Source organism: Larus michahellis, chromosome 10 (genome assembly GCF_964199755.1).
Source record: "Larus michahellis chromosome 10, bLarMic1.1, whole genome shotgun sequence".
In the NCBI taxonomy this organism is placed as follows: Eukaryota; Metazoa; Chordata; class Aves; order Charadriiformes; family Laridae; genus Larus; species Larus michahellis.
In genome coordinates, this window is record NC_133905.1 from 286,545 (window position 1) to 299,053 (window position 12,509).

The 12,509-nt window shown below is 40.9% G+C and overlaps 1 protein-coding gene across 5 annotated transcripts in view; it reads left to right on the forward strand.

Moving 5' to 3' along the window:
• The window catches only part of FANCD2 (FA complementation group D2), a 52,427-nt gene that overhangs the window by 9,026 nt on the left and 30,892 nt on the right, over nucleotides 1–12,509 (forward strand). For all 5 annotated transcript variants that reach the window (XM_074603207.1, XM_074603205.1, XM_074603209.1 and 2 more), the window contains exons 10-18: nucleotides 1,379–1,466; nucleotides 2,451–2,555; nucleotides 3,756–3,856; nucleotides 4,360–4,468; nucleotides 5,188–5,223; nucleotides 5,596–5,739; nucleotides 6,837–6,971; nucleotides 8,067–8,198; nucleotides 10,224–10,331. In XM_074603207.1, coding sequence (XP_074459308.1) covers nucleotides 1,379–1,466; nucleotides 2,451–2,555; nucleotides 3,756–3,856; nucleotides 4,360–4,468; nucleotides 5,188–5,223; nucleotides 5,596–5,739; nucleotides 6,837–6,971; nucleotides 8,067–8,198; nucleotides 10,224–10,331 — 958 coding nt within the window. The remainder of the gene's footprint in view (nucleotides 1–1,378; nucleotides 1,467–2,450; nucleotides 2,556–3,755; nucleotides 3,857–4,359; nucleotides 4,469–5,187; nucleotides 5,224–5,595; nucleotides 5,740–6,836; nucleotides 6,972–8,066; nucleotides 8,199–10,223; nucleotides 10,332–12,509) is intronic.

Here is a 12,509-nt window from a genome sequence, read left to right on the forward strand (position 1 = left end):
AAAGAACAGGAGGACCTAATGCCGGTAGCTGTCCTCCCAGAGAGCACTACCTTAAGCTAGCCCGTATATCTGTCTTTTTTGATAGTGTATTCATTTTGCATAATAGTAGTCTTACCCTATATTTAATTATTCACATCAGTGTTTCTCATTCTTAGCATTACACAGATCATTTACATTTATGCTGGTGTTAATTGTCTTTTCAAACCCCTGGTCTTTATTTCAGCTTACACCTGCAAGTGCTGCATCCTGTTCCTTGTACCCGCTCAAAAGTAGTTGTAGCTTTGTGTTTCCATTCTCAGTTTACTGGCTCAGCTTCTAGATAAAAAAGCTCCATACAATTAATTTTTTTATGCTAATCAAACTCCTCAGACTTCTGTTTTCTCTACTTGTATTTTTTCCAAAGCTGAGAATCTAAACAGTATCAGCAAGACATATTTATTTCCATGTTCTGAATAGCCTCTAGTCGTTTGTGATATGGAAAAGTGTTCATTGCTTTTTGTAATGAATTAGGGAGCATAAATAGAATTACCAGGGAGATGGAAAATGACATGTTTTTCAACTAACATGATTGAAGTAGAACTTCTTGCTACAGAAAGTTTAGAAGAAACTTAGATGGCAGCCAAGAATGATTAGATGAATTTCAGGAAAGGAAAGTCCACGAAGCTGTTAAACACAGCTGCAGTCCCTTGGGCAAGAAGATGCCAAACCACAGCTTGCTGGAAGCCAGACCAGTTTCTGTAGGAAGCATTTGTAAATACTTGTCCAATTCTTGGTTGGTTCCTTATTGACCAGTGATGGAAAAAGGGCGCTGAATTAAATGGATTGTCTGGTTAGGCCCATTGTACCTTTCATCACGTTTGCAATTCTTAGAGCAAATAGCAAATACTGTGACTAGGGAGGAGGTCGCACATGAGACAGGTTCAGTCCCTGTTTTTTGTGTCAATTTCAATTACGCTTTGCTGATGGCCTGTCCATGGGACAGAAGTGTGGCTAGAAGGTATCAGGCCCAAGTGATGTGTATGGTTAAATCACATACCAGCAATCTCACTAATTTTTTCTATTCATAGCGGACCCAGGACCTTCCAATTATCAGGTTCTTGCCTGAGGCTTGTACCAGGTCTTTGTCAATGTTCCCTGTTTTTACAAGATTTGAAAAAGGTAGATGATTCGTATCTGCTTCTAATCAGCAGCCTCGGAATCACAATTCAGCATGTTCAGAGGAGCAATTATTTAGGGAACAAGTTTTCCATAATGCCAGCTGTCAGTTTCAGAGATTTTTTTGCAGTGACCACAAAAACTACTGGAATCATACAATTTACTAAAGATCCATTCGTGGCTCTGTTAAGAGGATCTTTTGTTTTCTTTTCTTGTGTATCAGCTGCTTACTAAAACAGGGCAGACGGCTAACAGTTCCAATCCTGGATGCCCTTTCTCGTCTGGATCTTGATGCAGATCTTCTGGCTGAGGTAAGGGCTTTTACTGAGCAGCTGAGCAGAACCCATCCCCTGCTTGGCAACCTAAGAGCTAGAGCTGTTTGGTCATTCAAAGTATTTTGCTAAACCTGACTCCTATAGGCCTTCAAAACTCCCAAGCTTGCTGAAACTGGGAAGGAGTCAGAGAAGCTAAAACTGTTTTTGGAAACATGCATGAGGGGTTCAGTGAGGAGCAGAGAGAAGTTTTCTGGCTGTTACAGTATGCATGCAGAAATTTCAAATACAACTGTTTTAGCAAATGCAAAAGCACTTTGTCCTGCTGCAGTAAATGTTTACTGCCCATCTTAAACTTGCTTATTGTCATTATTTCTCTTTTGGAGAAAAGTGACCAGACTAGACTGCTATATTCTATGTGAAGGCAGACTGATGATTAGATAATCGCATGATTATAGTTTTTATCTGCAGAATGCTGATAAAGGATAAGAGATGGTGTGCCTTGGGTCTTCTGGACATGCTTTATTGTTGCACTTCTTGCAGTTAGGCTTCTTAAGTATAGAATAAAATTGGTTCATTTGAGTTCATGAAATACTGTTTTACATAGTCCCCAAGGGCTAGTGCTGCGTGCCAGGTTACACCTCTCCCATGCTTTTCCCATTTGAAAGCCAGTTAAAAAATGATGAAGCCAAGCTCTTGGCAGTCCCAAGTGAAATGACAAGGGGCAATGGCCACGAATTACAGCCTAGGAGGCTGAGATTGGACATTTGGAAAAATGAGTTAGGGTCTGCAGCACTGACATAAATTATCAAAGAGGTGGCAGGGCTTGGGGGCTTTCTTCCATCCTTGGGTATCTTTAAGACCTGGTTAGCAATGCCAAGGCCAGTCTGATCTAGTGCTGACAATATCCCTGCTCTGAGCAGAAGGCTGGACTATAAGCCTCCAAAGATTCCTTCTCACTAACATAACTAAGTTTCTGTGAACCACAGCCTTACAGCTGATCCAGTATTGCTTTCTCCTCAGGTGCAGCAGTCTGCCATGACCATTGTTCCTTCTGTAAAACTGGAAGATTTACCTGTAGTAGTAAAATTCATCCTCCATAATGTCAAGGCAGCAGACGCAGCAGAGGTACAGTATTTTCTCTATACTAAAGACCAATAAGTTGTCCAATCTAGTGTGTGTGTGTGTTTTAACAGAGTGCACTTGCTTCACACACAGAGGTGTATGCTTTAATGCGTCCAAGTAAAATTTTTAATATTGCTAAGAATTAAAGTGCATGTAGAAACTATATCTGTCTTTTAACATGGATTTGGCTCTGCTTTCAGGCACGAGAGTTGAAACCTCCTCTTTTCTGCTGGCTACTGCAGATTTTTCTCATTTGTTCTTTGAATTATTTTTTCTTTTGGTGTAAATGGCTTAAATAACTGACAGCAGTCAAATTGTCTTGAGTTAAATTCTTAGACTGAAAAAACTCTGGTTAGGTGGCAACTTCAACCCTTTGAATTTTATCTAAGAATTTTGCATTGTACAGACCTTCTAAGGGTTTTAAATTCCAGAAATATCCAAAATGGTATATGGACATGGGACTGCAACTTGGTAATTCTCTTCTTGTTTGCTCCACCAAGTTCTGTTCTAAATCATGTTTTGGAAACATCCCTACGAGGATGGTTCTCCTGTTGGAGAACTGGTTTCATTTGAAGATGTAAGCTCCCTGAGTTTTTGAAGTTGCTTTACTTAAGGAAACATACTCAGAATATTTTTTTTAAATGAACGAGATGCGTTTTGTTGCGCCAGCCTGGCTGAACTATTGAACATGCTTTTTTCATACTTGAAGAAAGCCTCAGCTTAAGCCAGATGTGGATTGTGACCTGCCCAAATCTTTCAGGGAAACCACCGTGAAAACAGCATGTGTATAACATGCAACCCAGTCTGTGCTGATCCACTACAATTTGACAGAAGTTAAATTGGTAAATTCACATGCCTCAGAATTCCTGTGGCTGTTATATATCTTGCTCTACTGTTAAACAGGATAAAACTAGTTCACAGCAACATAGAGCAGATATAGGTGGGAATTTCATGGAGTAACTCTTAAGAAATCCTCTTCTGCTTTCTGCATGCATGTGCATGACAGTGAAGAACAAAGTGTGGCCGGTTCACTTTCTAAGTATGGAAAAAAAAAAAGTTGGAGCATGGTCAAGTGCTTGCAAGTCTTTACAAATGCATGAGGTTTTGATTTGTAATTTTAAGGTTATTGTGTGAGATTGTGTTTTCTTTTCCTCAACCTTTTCTTTCCTCATATGTTACAGTGCTGGGATTTGTATTTTACAGGTGATTTCTGATCTTCGTAAGAGCTTGGATCTGTCATCATGTGTTCTGCCTCTGCAGATCCTAGGCTCCCAGAAGAAGCTAAAAAGCCAAGTCCAGGCCAGGTACTTGAGCCAGTTTACATGATTCTCCAAGGGTAAGATGGGATAAGAGAACTTTGTCTCGTCTTTATGTGTTCTCTCTGGCACACATGGTTACATACATGAGCCTAATTTATCCCATGTAAAGGTGCTGACATCTTTATTCCATTCTGCTTAGTGCTAATATAACACATTTGTCAATCCTTGTGGAGCCAGCTTCCCTGCTGTGCGTGTGGTTCCTTTTGAGCCATCTGCATCCATGTCTGCACAGGTGTATGCAACTCCATTTATAATAATGCTGCTGCTAGTTCATCTGTTTTAAGTCCCCACCAGTATGTCTTTGGTTGATTCTGCAACCTCTGCTTCCACCCTTTTCTGAAAATCTCTTCTGACATTCCCTGTCCTTGCCAGAGTGTTCCGTCTAGAGAATGGCTGCTTTAAGTAACTGCCATGATTGCTGGGCTGCTTTGTTCCTTTTACTACAGTATTTACAATGACTGAGTCTCCTCCTTTCTAATCATTTACAGTTCTTCCATGAGTCAAGTAACCACCAGCCAAAATTGTGTGAAGCTACTTTTTGATGTGATCAAGTTAGCTGTGAGATTTCAGAAAGATGTCTCTGAAGCTTGGATTAAGGTAAGGTGCTTCAATCCTTGTTTCCTTATGCAATTGTTCTCCTATGTTGAGCGTGAGCCTTTCTTGCAATCAAATGTGATATCAAAAGACAAATTTAATTCTGTCTTCCAAATTAGCAGTGCTTTTTCAGGAGTCTGCTTTCTTCCTGATTTCACGGTGCTTGCAAGATGGCCCGTGGGCTCCAATGTAGAGACCCCACATCTTGAAATGCAGGATAAACCTGGTTCTGCATGTTTACGAGGGAGTTTGGGAAAAAATAATCTTTTTTTTTTTTTCTATCTGCAAGAGAGCAAAATGTATACCTGTATACACAGACTGAGCTGTGTGAAGACTTAAGGTGCTTGAAAATGTCCAGCAAGAAATCAATATTGGCTAGTATTGGGCTAAACTTAATCTTAAATTGCATTTCTGTGTAAACCATGACTGTTTCTTGTTCTTAGCCTTTTGTTGCTCAGTACCTTAGATCCTTTTTCAAGCCTGATGTTATTTGAGAACGTCCTCATTAAAACTGAATTTTTGTGCTGTTTCTTTGAGTGCCTTCTGGATTCTCTGCTGTTGGCAAGATCCAGTCTGCTGGCTTTGATAGCTGTCATGTTGTAGAGGAGAGAAATCTGTGAGCAGTATTTCTTTTGGTGTCTGCCTTTTCTCATTTGCTTTTGGAATGTAGTATTGTACTCTAGCATAACAGCTTTCTTGTTTGTTTGTTTTTTTCCTCTTAGGCTATTGAGAACAGCACATCTGTATCTGACCATAAGGTAAAACTTCTGAGACTGCCCTTGTGTCTGGGAGTGTCGTCTTCTGCTGGTGTTTTCAAGGGCTTTCTTCGTGGTTGTAGATTAAGAGATTTTTCTGTTGCATGGGTGGTTCTTTTGGTATTTGACTTGCTCCTAGTACAACAGCTATCCATTTTCTTTGTTATTCTTAATTCATCCCTTCTAAATGTCACGTAACAGAGTTATCCTGCTTTAATTCTGTCCTCTTGGACTGGGGAGGTTTTTCTACAGTTGCGACTGTCGGAGCTTTTTGAGCTCTTGCTTTTCTTCTTGGCTTTGATTTCAAAGTGTGTAGTTGTCTGGACTGTTTAGTATCTTTTCAGCATTATGACTGGTGGTTATTTCCTCATACAGGTTCTGGATCTGATAGTTTTGCTGCTAATCCATTCTACAAACACCAAGAACAGAAAGCAAACTGAGAAAGTACTGAGGAGCAAAATTCGATTGGGCTGCATGCCGGAACACCTGATGCAGAATGCCTTCCAAAATCATTCACTGGTCAGTGCTGATTCTGCTTTCGAACTCCCTCTCCTCTTTTATGTCTCAAAGATCTTGTCAGATGATGATTTAACCCTGTGCTGCGTTATTAATACTGTTCCTGTTGCGTACACTTCTGTTTTTAAATTTTTGGTCCCTGAGCAATCTCCCAAGGCACGTCCTCTGTTGTAACTGTCACGTGGTTTCTTTAGAGATGAGCTTTCCTCAGAATTGGATGGGCTTTTTATTTGTGTGCAAACCCTCTCAGCCTAAGAGATGTGGTCGAGCCCAAGATCGCTACTGTGTGTTCCGGACATGCTGTTGTCTCCTGCAGTACTTCTAGAAGTTCATATGTTTACATGCACTGTTCTTCAAGTGTAATGGTTTCTAGGTCTAAATATGTATGTATATATATCGGGCATATGTAATGGAATGTAAATTACCGTTTACTATAAGAAAACTGAAAAGATCAATAAAAAATGACACAGTGCTGCTTGTCAGAGGTAGAGGGCAGTTGAGAAACACTGAGTTATGAATGTAAAATTAATTAATTGAACTATAATAATGTCTTAGGTAGGCACGTTTTATTCGGAATATAAGTGGGTTTAGTTCAGTTTTTAGTTTAACTCCCTTCCAGAATATGTTAAGATAAAGTAAATTAGGACACTTTTCATCTGAATAAGAGCTTGTTGTTCGTAAGAGCTCTGTGTAATTAAGCTAACTTTAAAAGTTAACTTAGATTTTTCTGAGTATCTTGATGTAGCGTATTCCTTCTGTTAAAGTAAGCCCAAGGATGTGTCTGTCCTGGGGGTTTTATTTAGTGGTACTTTGCTGTAATGTGACTTCCCTGGTGTCACCCATAAGGGATATGCTGCTGTGAGCTCTGCAGCTTGGTTTCTTAACCACTCTGTAAATCATTTGTGTAGAGAAGGTTGGAGAAACCCGTTCTGATGTGCCTTATCTGCTCTTCTTTCTTGTTTGTGCGAGAGAGAAGGCAGGAAAGCGCCTACTAAACTAGACAAAGCTTTTGGAATAAGCAGTAGAACATTTTTTTAGAGAACCAAGTGTGTTTAAAACAAGCAGCAATAATTTCCTCTTTCATGATGTCTGTATTTCAGGTTATCAAGGACTTCTTCCCTTCGATTCTAGCACTTGCTCAGACCTTTCTGCACTCTGCACACCCAGCCATAGTCTCCTTTGGCAGCTGCATGTACAAACAAGCTTTTGCAGCCTTTGACTCTTACTGCCAGCAGGTATAGTGTGATGGATGGCATCTGGTTTAGGAGTTTCATTCATAAATCCATTTTCCTGTTCTGTATGGCCTATTCATTTTGAGCATCTTCTGTTTTAAAAAGGCATTGTTATAATTTGTGCTGAAACTTGTTTCCCTTTCCTTGTATAACTTACTGTGATGAAAAAGTTTACATAGATTTCTTTCAGAGCTCTGAGTAACTTGGACTTCTTCTGCATACTCTGAAATAATCAGAGAGTAATAAATCAAAAATAAACACAGACTTTCAGCTCTGAGTATAAGTTCCTATAGGTGTGTTGAAATCAGAAAATTTAGGGATTGAAGACAGCCTTGCACAAGCTTTTGAATGTATTTGCACTTTTGGGGGCAGGGTATGTTTATAATTAAGACTGTTTCCAGCGTTGTATCTATTACTTATAGCAGCAAACTTAACAAACAAAAAAGCAACTGGGAAAAACCTGAGATATGGAGGCATACAATGTCATCTGCAACAACCTAGTGAGTCTAGCAATATTTGGAGATATTAAGAATTTCAAAAGAGGCTGTGTTAGCAATTAGTGACACAGAAAAGACCCTGAGCCACAGACAGTGGATGGGAGTGGAGAGAGATCCCTGTCTAGAAGTCAACTGAAGTAAGGCCATAAAAAGATTTTTTGAAACAAAAATGTCAGTTTTGAACTGCTGGTGATAAAAATTATTAGGATGCTGGAACTGCTGAAGTTAGAGGCAGTGTATTCCTAGGTAAGGTGCAGTGTTTTGGGCACCTAAGAAAATACAGTAGATTTTTATCATCATATGTGATGGTAGCAAAAAGCAGAAGCTGCAGTAGTGTTAGCAAGCAGGCAGGAAAAAATTGGTGAAGAGCTGCTTTATGTAATCATGGGATCTTTTAGAACTGAATAAAATTCAGGCTCATGGAGAAATAATGTTGTGGATATTGGGAATTAAGGAGCAAACTGAGAAGGGACTTAGAATTATATGGTTGAGTTTCAGGGTGATTATCTGTACTTGATCAACATATTCTATAGGAGCAGAACGGAGCAGACTTTTTTCTGTTGACATTTCACTGTGGTTTGTCTGGGGGCTTTTTCCTCAGGAGGTTGTGACTGCTTTGGTGACTCACGTGTGCAGTGGAAATGAGGCAGAATTGGACATTTCTCTGGATGTGCTCACTGATTTGGTGATGCTGCACACATCCCTTCTGATGCGCTATGCCAGCTGCTTGAAGGTATGACTATTCTGGGGACATTTCAGGACCCTTACACCACTTTGCCCCAGTTCCAGAATAGGTCAGTGCTTTTCAGAAATAGGGGTAATGGAACAACTCGTACTTGTAAAGCTATCTGTCTCATGAAATGCAGTGGTCAGAAGTGAAAAGTATCTACTATGAAGGGGTGAGCTGTAAGATAGGACTGTATGATTTTTTGGCAGGGGAAATTAATATAGACAAAGAAAAAAAGTTACCCTTCTCTAACTGAAGAATGCTTAAATTGTAGGTGTGGAATGACACCTATGTCAGAAGGAAAATGCTGTCTTTATTAACATCAGCTATTTAAAATACTTGACAAAAACCTGACCCCCGTGTGGACTGCCTGTTCTACCACATTGAAAGACTGACAGTACTTCAGCCAGTATTTGAATCCTAAAGCAAAACTCCTGTCAAGGATGGGAAAAGACTTAATCCTAAAATTTAAAAGAAGAAAGTACTCAATGGGGATTAAAAAAATGAGTTCTTACCTCCTACGAGTGACAGGCAGGGTCAGGCCTGCCCAGTCGCCTGTTTCCAAAAGTAGTAAAAGTGGAGATTGAGAGAGAGCAAAACAGCAAGGCAAGCACGTAACAGTACTTGTCTTGAACACTCCCCCATCTGTGCTGATTTGTAGATTAAGGACATCCTGTATTTTAAGAGTCCTTGAAGAGTATGGGTATGTGTATTCCCCCCCATCTCTCTGACTTTTTTGATGCCAACTTGGTGTCGGTGGATTCTGTAAGTTTAAGTACACACTGGGGGAAAGCTGTATACTTTTTGCTGTTTAGCTGGTTGATTGATAAATTTAAATTAATTGCTTAAAATGTGCTAAAAAAGCATGAAGACCTGCCATAAGAATTTGCAATTCAATCTGTCACACATTTGATGGGTTTAACAGGAAGAAATGGGACTCACTTGCCTCCTGGCAGAGGGAGGGTGTGATAAGGACTCAGGGTTGAAAGTAGTTCTTGAAAGAGACAACCTAAAACTCCAGCTCGTAATTGAATGCATTATCAGAAGTGCGATGGGGGATACTTGGTCACAGCAGCCTGCTGAGACCTGTTGATCTTCCTCCTGATCTTGTTTGCATGTTCTTGTGCTGGCAGATCACTGTGGGCCAATCTTTGATGCATTACCAATGCTTGTATGTGAAACACATTAATCAGCGCTCTGGCCCAACCTCAGGGTCTGGCAGTGTACCATGTTTGGCATGCATCTCACAGGTGACAGTGACACGAGCCAGTTACCTGTAAAAAGATCTGTAGAGCTGAGGATGCCCGGTGTATTTGACACTGAGCTGGAGCCTCTCCAGCACAGAGAGAACACGCAGATCTTAGCACAAATCATCTCCCCAAACGGCTATTTTTTAATCTTAAAACTGAGTGAATTTTCTTGAGGGTTGTAAAGGTGGTTATCTAATCCTGTCAAACTCGACACCTCGTTCCAAATTCTGCTTGAGGTTGGTTGGTAGTAGGAGAAACATAATGGCAGCAAAATGCCATGTCAGTGGTAGGAAAGCTAGCACGGCTCTGGGAAACAGTTGGACTGTTTTCACTGAAGCACTGGAAGAAGAAATATCGTGAGGATGCCAGCCAGCACAGAAGAGTCCACCCCTAAATTGTTAATGACTTGGCTGTTACAGGGCTTGTAATCGAAATATTAACAAAAACCTGTAATGTTCATTTTGTCAAATACTTTGAATGCTGTGAACAAACCTGTGATAAAAGATCAATAGCTGTCACTAATGAGATGGGAGCAATCCCAAAGTGCTTATGGTAGCCAGACTGTTCTTGCTGTTCAGCCTCTGATAAAACAAACTACAATAATTGAGGCCAGAGCAATAGTTCTGCATTTATGTTTATTTAATTTGAACATAGCTTTTTCCTGCCTGTACAAAACAGGTAAAGTTAATTGGCTTCCCTGCAGCTGACAATTGTGTATTATTGGGAACATGGAAAGGGATTCTTGGTCTATCTGATCTAGTTTGTGGCTTCTCTCTTACAGACCATTTTAGACTCTACACAGAAACTGAATCCATGCCAGATCCGGAAGCTTTTCTACATTCTCAGCACACTAGCATTCAGCCAGAGGCAAGAAGGAAGCTATATTCAGGTAAGCAGAGACACAACAGAAAGGAGTTCAGGCTGTGCCTTGGTCCCTTTTGCTAGATTAACTTCCAGAGGTTGTGTTGTGCAAATAGTGGCCTCATCCATGAACAGTGATTGATGTCAGGATGTCCTTCAGCTTAAAATTCTCTTCTTCCCAGCTGGCTGCAAGCCAGTTTGTGGCTCCAGATTTTCCACCCTGTATAGCAAGGGCTTATCACAGTGCCTGCATATCTCGCGTCTTTTCTGGAGAGGTCCTCTTCTCTTGCACATTTAAGAAGGGTAGAGTTGATAGAAACGTTGGTGGAAGGGGACTGATGGCAATCTCTAATCTAACCTTCCAGTCAAAGTGAGGTTGTCACCAACACGATACCAGGTTGGCTGTGGCTTTGTCTAGCTTAGCCTTGAAGACTTGCAAAAGTGTAAATTCAGTAGCCTCTTTGTGAAGCTTTGTTTCTCCATCACTTGGAAGCATTCAGAAAGCATAGTTCAGCTTCTTCCCTGAGATGTTCATCTCAATTCAGCTGCTTGATGTTTGTACACCAGAGACAGCAAAGGCACTCATGTTAGAAGAACTGAACTACGCAGAACAGAGGACTCCGCTGTGAGGTGGTAGACTTTACACCTTTTGTGCCTCTGGTTTAAACACAAGAAGCTATCAAACCTGGTCTGTCTAAATTCATTTTAATTTTACATAGGATGCTTTGTATGACTCAGTTGCAGCATAATAGAGGTGGTATCAGGTACCTTTGTCTGCATTTCTGGCTCCTTGAGCGTGGCAGTGATCAGATAAAGAAATACCTCAAAGATATTTATTCCACAATGGAGATGTCTGGGTTTAAAATCTTCCCATTTGTAAAGCTCAGCACCTCAAAATTAGGACTGTTTGTCTTTCTTTGAGTCCGTGCAGAGTTTCTAGTTGTGGGCATGTTTGCACATGTTAGTTTGAGACTGAAGGAAAGCTGCTCTTCATCTTTTCCTGATTGGTCTATGGCATGTAAAACAGCATATCTGAAGTAATTTCTTCCCACTCAGCCTGTTAGGATGGAGATCTTCACTGCCAAAATTTCCAATTGTATGGTAGGTTTAGCTGCTTTCTGAACTACTTTCCTCAGTAATTTCCCCCACGTACCCCCACGTCTTTCTTTCTTACATGCAACTTGTGAAAATTGCCTTGGCAATGCACAAGGTGACTTTGCAGCCCAGAAGGACTACTTGTCAGGAAGAAGTGTTCTGCCTGTCACCCTTATAAATTGCAAAAAGAAGGGGAGGATTGTAAGCTCTAGAATTGATTCTGAGCTGGGAGTTTGTGACTGTGGGGGTCCAAGGTTGGCAGTTTGACTCTGCCCTGTGATGCCAAAAACTCCATGGGTAGGTAACCAAAGAAAACAGTATCCTGGGAACCAAATTCCTCTTTGCTTCTGTTAACTGTACTTCCCGTGTCCAAGAGGCATGAGTTCTAGAATCTCTACAGGCAGATTAGGCATTTGTCCTTGCACTGCATAGGTCATTCCAGAGGCACCTTGCCTAGTGAAGGTCAAGAAGAGATGGCATAACAATGTACTATCCTTTCCTCTGCTACCAGTTTGATCTTGTTGGCACTGGTAGTTTGCGTAGCAGTTTGCGTAGCATAATTCAAACCTTCATTCCCTCCATCTCAAGACCTCTCTCTGATCAGGGTTTGTGCTTCCATGCAGCTTTCAACCCTTGTACGGGCCAACCTCCTCCTTTGCAGGACCAGTAGGGAGAGTTAATAAGAATCGATACAACCAGGGCTGTTTGGATTCCATAATGTTTTTCAGTGGCTGCAAGATCTTTGCTGCTTTTGTGAAGCTGCTTCTGAGTTCTCACACATGCTCTGTTGCAGTCTGAGACTCGTGCTCCTCCTAACAGGGGTGCTGCTCTTCTACAGTGGTCGCTGTTTAAGCTAGCAATAGGACTGTTGCTAACTGGCTAAAATAAATGGGTTTTCTGCTTAGTGCATTCATTGTTACATCCCTGCTTTGAAATCAGTTAATTCCTCATACCTACTTCTAGATATCAGGAAGCTAAGCTGTCCCTTAGGTTTGGTCAGGACCCACCTGGCAGCCCTCTACCATGATTATCTGCTTAGATAATGTTTCTGTCTTTTCACCTTCAGTTTATCAGTTTAAGGGATCAGGTAGACCATATCCCTTTGTCAGAG